The 15,367-nt window shown below is 52.4% G+C and overlaps 1 protein-coding gene across 1 annotated transcript; it reads left to right on the top strand.

Moving 5' to 3' along the window:
- Positions 1-4,108: 4,108 nt before the first annotated feature.
- POLD4 (DNA polymerase delta 4, accessory subunit) lies at positions 4,109-5,901 on the top strand. The gene is made up of 4 exons (XM_065882811.1): positions 4,109-4,396; positions 4,634-4,723; positions 4,938-5,049; positions 5,405-5,901. Exons 1-4 carry the CDS (start codon positions 4,300-4,302, stop codon positions 5,427-5,429), a joined length of 324 nt encoding a protein of 107 aa, XP_065738883.1. The 5' UTR covers positions 4,109-4,299; the 3' UTR covers positions 5,430-5,901.
- Positions 5,902-15,367: the final 9,466 nt, after the last annotated feature.

The raw sequence follows: 15,367 nt of genomic DNA, 5'->3' as shown, positions 1-15,367 counted from the left end.
TGGATAGAATAGAGGCTCTGCTGGGGGGCGGCAAGGGGGTAGTCATGCCTTGCCAGCTTCCTGCTTTTGCAAAGACTGACCCATATCCAGGACTTAGGTCCCCCTTGGTATGTGGGGAGACTCATTGAAGCACGCACCACACACACACTTACACACACACACACACACACACACACATTCCCCACTTGCCATAGCCATCCCAAGGGGGGAAGGGCCAAGGGTGGCCCTTGTTCCCCTTAACCTACAGGGCAAGGGCTAGTGATCCAGGCCTGGCTGAGTACTCTGATGGGTGGCTCCCCCTTAGCTCCCCCTTATTCTCTGGAGCCACAACTGTCCCTGCCTTTGTTCCTTCAATTCTTGAGCTCCCTGACTCAGCCTGGTTCCCCAACTTCCCAGCAGTGGACAAAGCCGTTGTCAGTAGGCTGGGGGTAGGGGCATTGAGGGAGTAACTGTGAGCTTTAGAACCAGAGCTCTGGCCCTTTCCCCAACCTTCAGCATCCCTCAGCCTTCCTAGTTCAGAGGTCACCTCTAGGCCCCTCTCCAGTTTGTCCTGATCGCCAAGGCTAGGCTGATGGGGTGGAAACTAAGTAGGACCTTCCTCCCAGCTGGACAAAGTCTGACACCTGGTGGCCAAGGTGAGGAATGGCTGGAAGGGCCCCTTTTCAAACCTCCCTAGGATTGCCCTAGAGCCAGGAAGGCCAAGGTGAAAGGGGAAGTGATGGGAGGAGGTTTGGGTGGGGTGTTTGGGACAGAGCAGAAGAGACATCCAGCGGCAAAACACCCAGACCTAGGGGAACTTTTGCCTTCCGCCCCTTAAGCCCACGGGGCCAGAGAGCCTGGAGCAGGAGGAAGGAGGGTGTCTGGGAGGGTCAGGAGGGACCAGGAGGAGCTGCCTGAAAGAATTTGCCCCACAGGGTGGAGAACGGGGCCAAGGGTGGGAGTCTGGCGCCCAGAATCTCCAGCTCAGGGTGGGTGGCAGGGCCTGAGGGCCTGAGGAAGGGGGATGGAGGGAGAGGGAAGGAGAGCGGGCTACGCCCCACACCCCGCTGGGCCCCAGGCAGCTGATTCCCTCCCTCCACCTGCCCCCACCTTCCTAGCTCTAGCTGGCTCTCCCCACAGGCCCCATTGTGACTGGGGGAAGGGAAGGGACTCTTAGGGCACGTGCGCAGTGCTGAGGCCCCCCCATCCTGCCACATTGTCTGAGCTAAGCCAGGTCTAATCCCCCTTCCCCTTGGAGCAGTCAGTGGTGGGCCTCAGCCCTAAAGAAGGTGCTGGGATCCTGTTCCAGTTCTTTTCTCTCCTTTTTTCTTGCGTTCCCCCAAGACTTGGCTGTGAGGCAAGGGCCTTGAGTGTTCCCAGGCCAAGGTGCAAAGGTCACTCCTGCCAGTCTCATCACCAGCCTCTGGGGATCGGGGCTGACAAGGAACCTATGCCTGGGTCTCGGGAAATTTCCTGAAAGAAAGAGAACTTAACCCCCAGGTCAGACCTCTGGCCTGGGCTTCCAGCCTGAAGCCTGAACTGTGTGTGACAGGACCCAGGACAGCAGTTTTGGGGATAGGCCAGGAGATTGCCTGAATAGGGACAGGGGTTCCAGGAAGGAAGGTTAAAAGCGGCAGACAGGGTTGGGGGAGTAAAGAGGGAGAAGACCTGAGGGTGGGCAGGCCAAGGTCTGGCCTCGTTGTGCCAGCACAACTTAGGACTTCAGATGCCTTGTCAGGGAAGGATACCAACTGGACAGAGATGGCTCCCAAACCCCTGGGTGCCTACTCCTTCGAGCCTTGGGGCTTGATCCCACTGCTGCCCGACTAGGTGAGGGGGGCAACGCTGCCTGTGGGGAGTTCCCTCAACTCCAGGCCGGAAAGCCAGTCCTAGGGTGCCTGCACTTGAGCGGATGACCTGGACTGGGACAAGCTGAAGGCCAAGGGACACATCTTCCAGGCTGGGTGGGAGAGGCTAGCGGGGCCTGGGCCAGGCAAGGCTGTGGGCAGCTGGCAGGGATGGCCCAGACAGTGCCCAGAGAGCAAGCCAGAGTGCCAGAGAGGAGAGGGACTAGCTCAGGCGGCAGTAGGAGCCGCTGTGGCCGCCCAGCAGCATACCCCATTTCACGCTCCCTGGGCGGTGGCAGGGCCCCACGGCTATCAGCTTTCAGGGGTGGGAGGGACCAGGAATGAGGAGGGGTCTGCCCCACCCATGGCTCCCTACTCCCTCAGGGCTTTGTGGGCGCAGGAGCTGGGTGCCACACACCTCCAGACACGCCCTCTGAGGAGGGGTGGTCAGTCCCACAGAGCCTGGGCACCATCCCTCCCTGGAGCGGTCTGTGCCTGACTGGACCCCACACGGAAGCCCTTCCCAGGCCTGGTGGAGAGGGCCTCCCTGCTTCCCTCCCCAAGGCAGCAGGGCCCCTGTCTGCCTCAGCGTGGGCCCCACTTAGTCCAGGAGGCAGAAGGGGGATTAGACCAGGCCCAGCCCAAACAGTAAAGCAGGGAAGGGCCCTCCAGCCCCGTGCAGTGCACCCATGAGCTCTCCCTCCTCCACTCCGCCCTCCTTCAGGAAGGGATGGGGAGAGCCAGGCGGGAGGAGGCCCCTGAAGACATGGCCGGCTCGTTCCAGCTCCTCCTCTTTGGTGGTCTACTCTCCAGAGCCTTCTCCTCCCATGTGCCCACAATCCTCCTAAGGCAGAGCGACAGGGGGAAGGCAGAAGCCTCTGAGCAGGCCCTTGCACCCCGGGAAGGAAGAACTGGATGGGATCTCTGGAGGGTGATGGAGCTGGGCTGGGCCTCACACTGATTCCCAGACTCCCGATGGCCGGCACTTTCGCCTGCCGCCAGGAAGCTGGTGAGGAGGAGGCGGGTATAGGGGTGAGTCAGCGATGACAGGAGCCCAAGGGACAAAGGTCATGGGTGGAGAATTGAGAGACGCTGTTTACAGCAGCCCACCTCTTCCAGGAGGTCTTCCAGTGCTAAGTCAGCCTCAAGGTCCAACCCACTCTGACCCTCTCTTCCCCCTTTTCCTGTTTGTTAGGAATTTTATCCTGGCACTGACAATGTGTGTGTCCGTGTGCTTGCCCTTTAGCCTGTGAGTTCCTGGGGAGCACGGAGGGACAATGGTTTTCTGGGGTCCCACCATTGCCTGTGACTATCAGTACTTCCTACTTCCTCATTTTATCGTGTACCGCATGGCTTGCGGGATCTTAATTCCCGGAACCAGGGATCAAACCCTCGCCCCCTTCAGTGGAAGCTCCGAGTCCTAACCACTGGACTGCCAGGGACGTCCCCAGTACTTCCTACTTTCAAGAACCATTTCTGTCTATTTCAGTAGAGTGAATATGTCGGGAAGCGCTTAGCACAGTACTCGGCTGTAAGTGCCATATATGTGTTAGGTTTATTGTTGGTATTTTTTGCTCATACTCTCACATTGGGGTGGATTTTACTGATGAAGGACTGGGGATCCAAACGCACTCTGGCCTCCTGCGCGGTGTGGAATCTTCCTGACTAGAGGACGGGCGGGGGCAGGCTGTAGGACCCCAGGAGAGCCGAGGAGGCGAGCACTCGTCTGGACTCAGAGTGGGCAGTGTCTCTGGGCGCAGCTTTCAGAACCCATGGGCTTCTCCGGGCAGGTCTCCTAGGGCCAGTGGGGGTGGCGTGGGAGCCGGGAAGGGGTCGGGATGAGCCCAAACTCTCTCCGGACCTCCAGACCTGCCCACACAACACTCGGTGGGCCAAGGGGCGGGACTGGAAGTCTCCGGCTGGGCTCTGGGGAGTTACACACCGGCCACGGGGATTAGTGAGGCTGAAAAGAACATTTGCCTAGGAAGGGAAAACGGGAAGTGAGAGGCTGAGGATAACACTCTGCAAGTCCCCAGAGACCCGCTGTAGACCAGTGGGGGGGGGGGGGGCAGGAGGAGGTGGTGCAGTCTGGCGATATCATGACAGGTCCCCCACCCCAGCCTCACCCCTTCTCCCCCAGAACGCAGCTGCATCAGATGCCCCGCCCCCTCTGCCTGCACCACCTGTCATTGGCTGGGGATAAGCCCTACCCCACAGAGGCGGCCTCCCATTGGCTTAGGTCTTTGCTGTTTGCATGCCTGTGGGGGTGGGGGAGAGGCGTCATTCCCTGGAACCCTCGGACTTCCTTTCTGTTTGTCTGGGTCATCCGTCTGCCCATCGCTGGCCCCAGGCTTGCTCTCTGGCCCCAGCCCTCTCTCACTCTCTCTCTCTCTGCAGCTGTCTCTCTCGTGCCCGCTGGCCTGTCTCTCCTTCCCGGCAGTCGCCTCCTTCTCCGCCTGCCTGGGTGGCCGCCATGGGCCGGAAACGGCTCATCACTGACTCCTACCCTGTAGTGAAGAGGAGGGAGGGCTCCGCTGGGCACAGCAAGGGGGAGCTGGCACCAGAGCTAGGTCTCTGAGGTGTGGGAGGGCGGGAGGAGTGGATGTGAGGGACACGAGAGGACGTGGGCAATGGAAAGGGAAGTGAAGCATGTCCTCTGCTTCCTACACCAGACCTGGCAGTGGACAGCAGAGGCAAAGGGGCGGTGAGGGCTGGGGAACAGTGGGTCAGCTGTGAGGCAAGGGGCAGGGGACCAGCCCGGCAGGGCACAGGCTTGGGCAGGCCTGAGGAGCAGCATGTCATTGCAGGGGAAGAGCCCCAGCCCCTGAGCGTGGATGAAGCGGAGATGGAGCTGCTGAGGCAGTTTGACCTGGCCTGGCAGTATGGGCCCTGCACAGGTGAGAGCACCCTCAGGCCCCGAGAGCACATCCCGGAGCCAGTCCTGCCACCCACTCGGCACCCAATCAGCCCCAGCCCCTGCCTGACCCTCTCAGCACTGTCTCTGGAGAACAGGGGTGTGGAGGTCCTGACACACCCCTCCACCCACACTCTCTAGCCTGGACGCTTCCCTGCCCCCCACGAGGCCCCACTGTCTTCTTTCCACCCCCGCAGGGATCACACGGCTGCAACGCTGGCATCGCGCAGAGCAGATGGGCTTAGAGCCTCCCCAAGAAGTGTGGCAGGTGCTGCAGACCCACCCCGGTGATCCGCGCTTCCAGTGCAGGTCAGAGGCCGGTGGGGGGCTCTCAGGGGAGCCAGGGACTTCTCCAGGCACCACCAGCCTGCTGGCCCTGGATGGGGGCCGTCCTGACTGGAGGAAGAAATAGGTGCAGCCTTGGGGGGGGGTCCTCGCTGAGCAGGCAAGAAGGTTCTACAAGGTGCTGGGCTCAGGAGGCAGAAGCTTGCCTTATCTCTGAGCTAATGGTGGAGGAAGGGTACACTAGGGCCCAAGGGACTATTTAATACTGAGAGGTTGGCCAAGGACCAGAGGCCGTGGCCAAGAGCTGGGGCTGGTGAGAGCCGATCAAGAGACTTAACTGACGCGGGTTTTTCCCTCCATCCCACACCCCCTTGCACAGCCTCTGGCATCTCTATCCCCTCTGAAGCACCACCTTAGACCTCCCGCCCACTACTTGAGAACCTCCAGACACAAGCTAGAACCAGTTGCTGCCCCTCGGCTCAGCTCTGCTGTGGAGAACATTTGGCAGGAAAGAGGTTCACAGTGAAGGAAAGAGGCTGAATGTGGAGGTCCGACCAGCAGGCTCCCAGTGCCCCCTCTGAGATCCGACACAGCCGAAGCCAAGCACCTCCTACGTGGAGAGTGGTTTCTGAGGACGAGGACCTGGCCATGACCCTTCTGAAGCCTGCCACGTGCCTGACCTGAACACTGTGGTCCTTGGGATGATGTGGCAAATTAGGCACAGCTTTGGGAAGAACCAGACTCCGGAAGAAGGCAGAAGACCGAAGAGGCAAAGATGCACTCCGCACCTCAGGCTGGGAATCTGAGGGCAGAACTGGCTGAGCTTACGGGGCGAGGGGTTCACTAGTGCTTATCAATAAAGAACTCTGAGCCTGGGAGCCTGACCTCCAGTCTCGTAATGTGGCCCTGCTTGGACGGGTAGCACCCAGAAGGTTGATAGGTGGGAGAGAACTAGCACCATGCTTTCCTGCAAGGTGCGTGTGCCTCTTCCACTGCCTAACCCTAGACCTGAGAGGAAGGAAAGAGAGACACCTTAAAAAAAAAAAACCAACAGTCAGTCCTCACAAGCGCTGAGCAACCTCTGGCGCCCCCTGGTGGCGCACACTATTCTAGCCACCTTCCCTTACCAGCCAGGAAAACCCCACTGGAGCCACCACCTAGCCTGCCCAGGGCTGCCCACCTCACAAAAATGGGTTCTTTGTCAGAGCAGGATCCATGGGGCCCATGACTCATAAGGTCCAGACAGACATACACATACCCAGCAAGCACCTGTACTTTCCCACATGGGGGCCACCTGGATCCAAAGCAGGGTTGGGGGAGCGTTTCAACCTGCAGGACCTGCTCAAAGATGGCCATCATCTGAGGAGCTTTGTTAGGGAACTGGAAGGTCCTGGGGATGGAGGAGAACTGGCCGTATTCAGAAACAGCGCTTAGGGGACCCTGGGACATACGACGTGGAGAACGGAATCAGTACTCCTTTTAATGGTGTTACTTCATTTGATGTATCAGCCCTCCATCCTGGGGCAGATAGAAACAGAACTATTAACTCCTTGGGAACAGGCCTAGAGGGCAATCAAGTGGCCTTTTCAGCCCCCATTTTATTGAGCACTGACCATGCCTCAAGTACTTTAAATGTATTATCCCTAAATTTCCTAAAAGTCCTTCCTGGTAGATTTTACCGAGAGGGAAACTGAAGCCTAGACGGTTGTCCAAAGTTGCCCAGAAGTGCCAGCAGCAGGTATGTGGTGGCGCAGAGACTGGGGCCGCGTGCACTGGGCTCTTCCCGTCTCTGAGCACCTGCTGTGTGCTGGGCTCTAGAGCGCCTCTGGGCTGTTAGTGGTGAGGAGATGGACAACAACAAACACGTAAATGTGATGTCAGGCGGTGGTCAGTGCTGGGCAGAATTCGGGTGAGAGGTCAGAGAATGCCAAGGGTGCTGAAGAGGTTGGTCAGGGGAGGCTCTCTGACAGGGTGGCATCGGGCAGGCCGAAGGGACAACAAGCACACCCTCCCCAAGGCAGGTGTGTTTCCAGACTGGTCCAGGGGCAGCACGGAGGCCAGGGGCCGGGCAGAGGGAGCGAGGAAGTGGGGGGGCAAATGAGGCCAGAGAGGTAGCAGGTTGGTCCCACAGGGCCTTGCGGACCAGGACGAGGAACCTGGATTTTATCCTGAGTGAGAGAGGAAGACACTGGTGGGGTGGGTCTTAAGCCAATAAATGACAATCAATCTTACGTCTTGAAAGCATTACTCTGGCTGTTGGTAGAAAACAGACTGTGGGTTTGGGGGAAGAAGAGGCAATGAAACCACTCAGGAGGCTGCTGGAGTTGGCCTCATGAGAGGTGATGGTGATTTAGCCCCGCGCGGGAGACAGAGGTGGTAAGAAGCGGCCAGTTTTTCTTTTCTTTCTGTATTTTGAAGGGAGAACTAACTGACAGGACTTGCTGATCAGTTGGCTGTGGGGTTTAAGAGAGAGAGGAGCCAAGGATAACTCCAAAGGTTTTGGCTTGAGCAACTGGAAGAGCAGAGTTCCCATTACTAAGATGGGAAAGATTGCGGGAAGGGGAGGGTGGGGCAGGGAATTAAGAGTTCAGATTTGAGGTCTGTGACACATCCAAGCTGGGGAGTAGGCAGTGGACATGCAAGTCTGGAATTCTAGGGAGAGCTCTGGGTTTGAGGTATAAATTGGAGCATCTTTTAGGTGGCATTTAAAGCCGTGTGTGTGGGGATGAGATTACCTGGGTGAGTATAGTTAGAGGCGAGAAGTGGTCCAAGGACAGCGCTGAGGCTTCTATGCTTAGAGGCAAGGGAGGCCTGAGCAAGGAGACCGAGGAGGGGCCAGACTGGAGAGAAGTCAGGAGAGGGTAGGGCCTGGGAAGCCTGGGCAGAGGGTCAAAGTCTCAGATGCTTCTGAGAAGAAGAGCACACTGGACTCGGCAACGTGGCGGTCACAGGAGACAAGCAGCTCCCACGGGGTGATGAGGATGGGACCAGGCCTGGAGTGGGCTCAGGGGGAAGGGCAGGGGAAGTGGAAACGGGGTGCGTGCTGATCCTTTCAGAGACCTTTTACTGTAAAGGGAGCAGAGAAACGAGTGGCCACTAGAGAGGGTGTGGGATCAAGGAACCGTTCTGATTTGTTGTTCTGTCTCGTCTTTTGCTTTAGCTAGAGTGACAGTACAGCATAATGACCCGGTGAGGAGAGTGACCCGACAGGGAGTCTTTGTGAAGTTGAAAAGGGCCAGGACTAGGACACAGGGAAGAGTGTGGACTTAGATTGGCGCATCCGCTGTGACAGGAAGGGAGGCAGAGGATATGTGAGTAGATGCAGGTAGGAGGACACGGTTGGGGGTGGGAACATTCAAGAATCAGATGCTTGCTGACAGCCTGGTACGCTGAGAGGGATCTGATGTTTAGTGAGCGCCAACCCACGCCATCTGCTGCACTTCACGCTGTCTAGTTGACTGCTCAGAACAATCTCATTAGGTGAGTATTATCCACTCGAGGCTGAGAGGGAAAGTGCCCTGCTTCATCCGTGAGCACCGGGGCTCAATTCTCACCTGGGTCTGTCTTCCCACTGTTACCCCACACCTGCATTCCCACCCGCACCTGCACTCCAGGTGTTTAGGGTGGCATCGAAGAGATAAGACCCACCCATGTGGAAAGCTGAAAATCAATGTACTACAGGGGCTTCCCTGGTAGCGCGGTGGTTGAGAGTTCGCCTGCCGATGCAGGGGACACGGGTTCGTGCCCCGGTCCGGGAAGATCCCACATGCCGCGGAGCGGCTGGGCCCGTGAGCCATGGCTGCTGAGCCTGCCCATCCAGAGCCTGTGCTCTGCAACGGGAGAGGCCGCAGCGGTGAGAGGCCCGCGTACCGAAAAAAAGAAAAAAAGTACTACAAGTGCTACCTTGGGGCAAATAGGAAGGTATAGACATGGAGTTCTCAGGAAGGAGAGAGTGTTAAAGGGACCCTCACCGCAAGAGCCCTGAGCACAGGACTGCCACGTCGGCATGGCCCCCGCCTTACCTCATCACGCCTGGCCCCTCAGCCCACCAGGCCCCTGCTTCTCAGACCTTTCCACTGCAGAATGAATGCACACTCGCCACCAGGGCCACTCTGAACATTCTCAGTAGTTGTGTGTTTTCTCTCTGGCCAATTTTGCATTCTGCCCCATGATGTGTGTGGGGTGGTGGCTGTAACGTAAAAATGGCTGAACTTACTTACCAAGTAAAATGAACCCCAGGAAGATGCGGTCCTGTGTGGCCTAGGGCTGGTTTCATGTATCGCGACACGCCCACTACCACCCAGCCGAGGCTGAGCTGCCCTGCAGAGAGCACCAAACAAGCGTGTGTTGGGAGGAAATGGGAGGTCAGCGGCCCTTGAAGGGTGAGTAAGAGTCAGCAGACAGAGAAAAACATTCTAGACTGAGGGACTGGGCTGAGCAAAGGCGGTGGGGAGAGGTGGGTGTGTGTGCCCAGGGGAGATGTGTGCAGACTGCAGCACTTGCTCTACAAAAATCGGCGCAACCCACAGCTAGCGTTTCGGTGCTTGCTATGCATCCAGCACCGTCCTAAGTGCCTTTTATCCTCACAGCAATCCTAGAAATTATTATAAACGTTTTATAAAGCAATTTAGAGAGGAAATTCAGGCACAGAAAGGTTAAGTACTTGCCCAGGATCACACAGCATGTGACTGAGGAGAATAAATAGGATTTGATCCCAGAGTCCCGCTCCAGAGCCTGCACTCATATCACGTGGCATAACACTAGTGAGGTGGCCGGAACAAACACAGGGTCTTGAGCCTGAGACAAGGGAGCTTGGACTCGTTGGTGGTGATGAGAGTGCCTGAAGGTTTTTGAGCAGGAGAGGGACAGGATAAAAATAATCATTCTGGAGAATCTGTCTGACCAGACTAGACGGGGAAGAAACTTCAGGCAGGAGGGCCAAGTAGGAAGCTATAAAATATTCAAAACATGGGTGCTGAGACCTAGATTAGCAGACAATGCAAAGGACAAAGAGCTAGCTACACGAGAGGTTGCAAAGGAAGCTGGCAAGACCTGCGTTTGGGAAGGAAGGATACGGGGAGGAGCCGGCCACTATGACTCAGGTTTTGAGCTCGGGTGGGTGAGAGAATGCTGGTGCCATGGGCAGAACAAAATGGAAACTGGGAGGGGAAGACAGGCTTGATTTCATGCATGTTTAGTTTGAGATGACGACAGGACATCCAAATGGAAACATCTAGTAGGCAATGGAAACCCAGAGGTCAAGTCCAGCAGCAAGGTCAGAGAAGGGTGTGGAATCCAGGGGACAGAGGGGAATCACCTGCCAGGAGCTGACATTTGAGCCCATGACCATGGACAAGTTCTCTGAGAGAGGAAGGGGAGACAGGGAGAGGGTGCAAAGATAGGACCAAAGATGGCACTTGGGAAAATTCTCTCTAGAAGAAGGTGGAAGAAGGCCAGCAAAGAAGAGGGGAGAGTGTCAGAGTGGCAGGAGAGTCGACGTAGTGTTCGGGAGGCTCCCGAGAGCTTCACAAGTGGTAGTGGCTGGTGTGATGGTGCCGAGACGTCAAGGAAGATCTCATTAGGAGGAGGTGGAAAGGTACAGGATGGCTCACCCTAATTCGGTCCCCACATTTCCTGCTTCCCTCTGTCCTTGTTCTGTAATTCTCGCTGGCATCTCAGCTGTCATAGTATCTACCATGCCACACCCATCACAGAGGGGCACACTGATTCATTCTTTATTGACTCAGGTGTAGCAGCACTTATCCACCCTCAAACTCTGACAAACTCACTAATAGCGTGAGGGCTTAAGGAGCTAATTTACCAAGAAACTCGAGTAAGCAGGGAAAGGAAGACATTTCTGAATTAGTCTAGAAGTAGATGGAAACCACAGCAGTGCCATCTTGAGTGAATTTGGGTTAACACCACCTCCAGGGCTTAGGGGATCCTCAACGTGATTGCTAGTTTTCTCGGCAGGTAGGTCTCCAGTCCATCCACCTGAGTCCTAATCTAGACAACAACTTTGTGCCAGTCAGCACAGGCAAATCAGAGCCCTGGTCCCTAAGCTTCAAGAGCTTTACTGCAGTGCATGAGAGAAACACAGAGCCCCGGTCCCTAAGCTTCAAGAGCTTTACTGCAGTGCGAGAGAGACACAGAGCCCTGGTCCCTAAGCTTCAAGAGCTTTACTGCAGTGCGAGAGAGAGACACAGAGCCCCGGTCCCTAAGCTTCAAGAGCTTACTGCAGTGCGCGAGAGAGACACAGAGCCCTGGTCCCTAAGCTTCAAGAGCTTACTGCAGTGCGAGAGAGAGAGACAGAAAAGACATATAAGAGAATTTTAAACACTGCCACAAGACGGGTGTAAAATGGACTCTGGGAACTCAGACTTCCTGAAAACGGCCCTTTAGCTCAGCATTTAAGGATGAGCAGCGGCTTCCACAAGGTGGACAAGGTCCTTGGTAATTCTTGATTCCTACTTCAGTCCTTTGTCTCTTGAAGGAAGAGGCATTTCCTAGAGACCTCCTATGGGGTGGAAGCCTCCCTCACTTCACCAAGAGGTTCCAATGGCTCCTGTCCTGCGAGTCCCACCTGGATTGCATGCTGTTCTCTCCTTGCAGCTCTCCTCCTCTGCATCCTGTGGTAACCTGGTTATATTTTATTATAGCATGTCACATTGCTGCAACAATACATTTCATTGTCTCCACTGCTGGAGAGTATTTTATCCTTGTCACCAGTGTAACTAGCATAGGGACTGCTACATAGTAAGCACTCAAAGCTGAAAGAACCTTCCCACTTCACTCGCACCTACTGTTTGATTGGTTGGTCCTGTCCAGCCTGTGAGAACCATTTATGTACCAGTTATGAAGGTCAGGCCTAAACTCCAGTGAAATCTGATCTCCATCTAAGTCACTTCTGGGGGTTGTGTGGCCTTGACGGCAGGAGCCATCTTTTCCTAGGGCCTTCTCGTCAAGGAAGGCATCAAGGCTGTCTGTCAACTTCAGAAGCAGGATCCTGTTCCATTCCTGTTTTGAAGCCTGTGCCGCCACTGGGCCAGCCTGCTGAGCGTTTATCTGAGGTCCTCTCACATGGGAGTGGAGACAGTCATCCTATCCAGAGTGTGGAGGAGAATCCAGCCAACTTTTCTACATGCTCTCAAGAGCATGGCTGCCCAGGATCCTACATTACCTCCCACAATACTGGCGTGTAAACTGGTACAATCCCAAAGACACCAATTTGGCATTATTTATCAAAATTACAAATGCACATACCCCTTTCAGTTCCTATGTAGAAATGTATCCTACAGATACTCTTGTATGTATAAAATAACATAGCACTGTTTGTAATAGCAAAGACTACAAATAGCCTAAATGTCTCTCAGTAAGGCAACCAGAATGTAAGTTGTAGTAAATGATGGATGCTGTGCTGTGAAAAAGTTTGAGGAAGCTCTTTATGTATTGGTGCAGAATGGGATGGCCTGTGAAATATACAGTTAAGTGTAAAAAAGGATTTATAGAACACTGTGCACACTCTGCTATAACTTAGGTTAAAAGGTGCGTATTCACTTGTTTCATGCACACAGTATCTCTGAAAAGACACCCAAGAACTTGATACCACCAGTTGCCTTTGAGAGGAAGGTAACTTGGTGGCTTGGAAATAGGAATGAGGGGAAATTTTTCATTGAATAAGACTTTTGAACTTTGAACTATGTAACTATATTACCTATTTAATCAATCAATAAGAAAAAAACTCTCATCCATGTTGATGCACTTATTTAACAAGTATTAAAAATAACAGAAACAACACCACTAGGGTATTGGATCATTGGATCATGCATTGCGATGGCTTCGTGCATATCCCTGCACTCCTGATGCTGCACTCTTTTTACTATATTCCTCTGGGAGAAAAGGGTCTTCTACCTGTCTGTGTGGTGGAGTCCTGGCAGTGGGAAGGTCCAGGACTCACGCCCTCTAGAAGGCCCATCTCCTCTTTTACTAGACCTCTGCCAGGCACCTGGCACTGCCCTACACTGGGACAAGAGTCAACTTGTCACAGGGACAGGTTTCACAAGAGTGCAAACATGATGAGTCCAGTATAAGTCCAACCAGTTCATTCATTTATTCATCTAACAAATGCAGATGGGGCATCTGTTACTGTGAGTAGTATGTGGAATATATGGCTTGGGTCCCAAACCTTAAAGAGTTTCCAGTCTACCCTTAAATACATGAAAAGTTGCACAACTTCACTCCAAATAAGACTGGCAAATGCTAAAACATTTGGACAGTATACTCTGTTGGCAAGGCTTGGGGGAAACATGCGGGAGTACAGAATGGCACAGCCTCTGTGGAGGGGAATTGGTGGCACTGATAAGATGACAGCATTTACTTTTGACCCAGCAATCCCACTGCTAGGAATTTACCCTGAAAATTCACTTCCACCATAAAACAACATACGCATAAGTGTATTCACTGTGGCATTATTTGTAAAAGCAGAATATTGGAAACACCCTAAATTCTTGTCCACAGATTAAATAAACCCGCCCAAGGGAATACTGTGTAGCCATTTTTAAAAATGAGGAAGATTTCCATTAGCTGATATGGAGTGATTACCAGGATAAATTGTTAAGTATGTAGTATACTACCTTTGTGTAAGAAAGAAGGGGAAATGAGATATATATTCGAAAAAGGGAACACTGGGAAGAGTAAACTAGAAACGAATAAAATGGTTACTGTTGGGGGTAGGTAAGAACGGAGTAGATGAGACAGGATAGGAAGGATATTTCTCTAAGTATATTTTCTTATATAGTTTCAGCTCTTGAACCACATAAACATTTTACATATTCAAAAATATATCGAGAGATTTTCAAAAATCCTAAAATTGAATATAAACGGTAACAAATCAACCCAACTGTATGTCAAATAAATAATATAACCTCACAGAAAAAGAATATAAGGATTCAAGTAAATTTTGAACACAGTTCATGGACTTCGTAAGAACAAAAGAACCACACACACACAAAAAACTTGAACTTTACTTAGTAGGTTTGTTGTTGATAATGGTATTGGTGTACTAATTCTAAAACTGTTTTGCTGTTTTTGTATTAAAAATAGAAAATAATGAATAAACATATAAATGTTGGGAACCAGAGATTGCACTGTGAAAAAAGGGAGATAAAATATGGAATGGGGGGGAATTCCCTGGCAGTCCAGTGGTTAGGACCCCACGCTTCCACTGCAGGGGACACGGGTTCGATCCCTGGTCGGGGAACTAAGATCCCAAAAGCCACGAGGAGGGGCCAAAAAAAAAGGAATGGGGGAAGGTGAGGAAGAGTCCTGAAGTGCTGGACTTGAATTAGAGGTATCAGTATGCTGATTTCTTTTTAAATTAACTTTTTGAAGTATCATTTATCTACAATAAAACTACAGACCTTATTTTATTTATTTATTCTGGCCATGCCACCAAAATAATAGTTATACACCAGTGTAACTACCAACCCAATTAAGATCTAGAACATTTCCATCAGCCCAGAAAGTTCCCTCACTCTCCTTTGCATCCAATCTCTCCCTCCTCTCCCATCCTAGGCAATTTGATTCGTATAATCAAAGATTTGTTTTGCCTGTTCTAGAACTCATATAAATGCCACCATTCGGCACATCTGACTTATTTCACTCAGTATAGTGTCTATGAGATCCATTCATGTTGTATATCAGCACTTCACTCATCTTTGTTGCTGAGTAATATTCCATTGTATGAATATACTAAAATGTAGTTATCCATTTATCAATGGATGAACATTTGGGTTATTTCTAGTTTTGGACTCTAATGAATCAAGCTGTTATGAATATTTAGGTACAAGTCTTTGTGTAGGCATTTAGTTTCATTTCTCTTGTGTAGATGCCAGAGAGTTGAATTGCTGGAAGGTGTAACATAATATACATTCAATTTTACAAGAAACTGCTAATCTGTTTTCCAAAGTGGTTCTACTTTTTCTTTTTTTTGATTATTTAAAGATCTTTTTATGGAGGATTGACAACTATGCTATCATCAAAGTGGTTCTACCCTTTTACATTCCCATCAGCAATGCATGAAAGTTTTTGTTGCCCCATATCCTACCAGCACTTGTTATTGTTAGTCTTTTGAATTCTAACCATTTAATGAATGTAAAGTGGTACGTCATTGTGGGGTTTTTTTCCACATCTTTATTGGAGTATAAATGCTTTACAATATTGTGTTAGTTTCTGCTGTACAACAAAGTGAATCAGCTATATGTATACATATATCCCTATATCCCCTCTCTCTTGAGCCTCCCTCCCACCCTCCCAATCCCATCCCTCTAGGTCATCACAAAGC

Source organism: Phocoena phocoena, chromosome 8, assembly GCF_963924675.1.
Source record: "Phocoena phocoena chromosome 8, mPhoPho1.1, whole genome shotgun sequence".
NCBI classification, from domain to species: Eukaryota; Metazoa; Chordata; class Mammalia; order Artiodactyla; family Phocoenidae; genus Phocoena; species Phocoena phocoena.
Note: the sequence above shows the minus strand (reverse complement) of the source record. Positions and strands in the feature narration are given on the sequence as shown.

What these genes read in the sequence shown, in the direction of transcription:
- POLD4 (XM_065882811.1), top strand. Translation starts at nt 4,300, where the DNA reads ATGGGCCGGAAACGGCTCATCACTGACTCCTACCCTGTAGTGAAGAGG. An exon ending in GCAGTATGGGCCCTGCACAG is followed by an intron (nt 4,724 to 4,937) that starts GTGAGAGCACCC and finishes CCACCCCCGCAG; the next exon opens with GGATCACACGGCTGCAACGC. An exon ending in GATCCGCGCTTCCAGTGCAG is followed by an intron (nt 5,050 to 5,404) that starts GTCAGAGGCCGG and finishes CCCCTTGCACAG; the next exon opens with CCTCTGGCATCTCTATCCCC.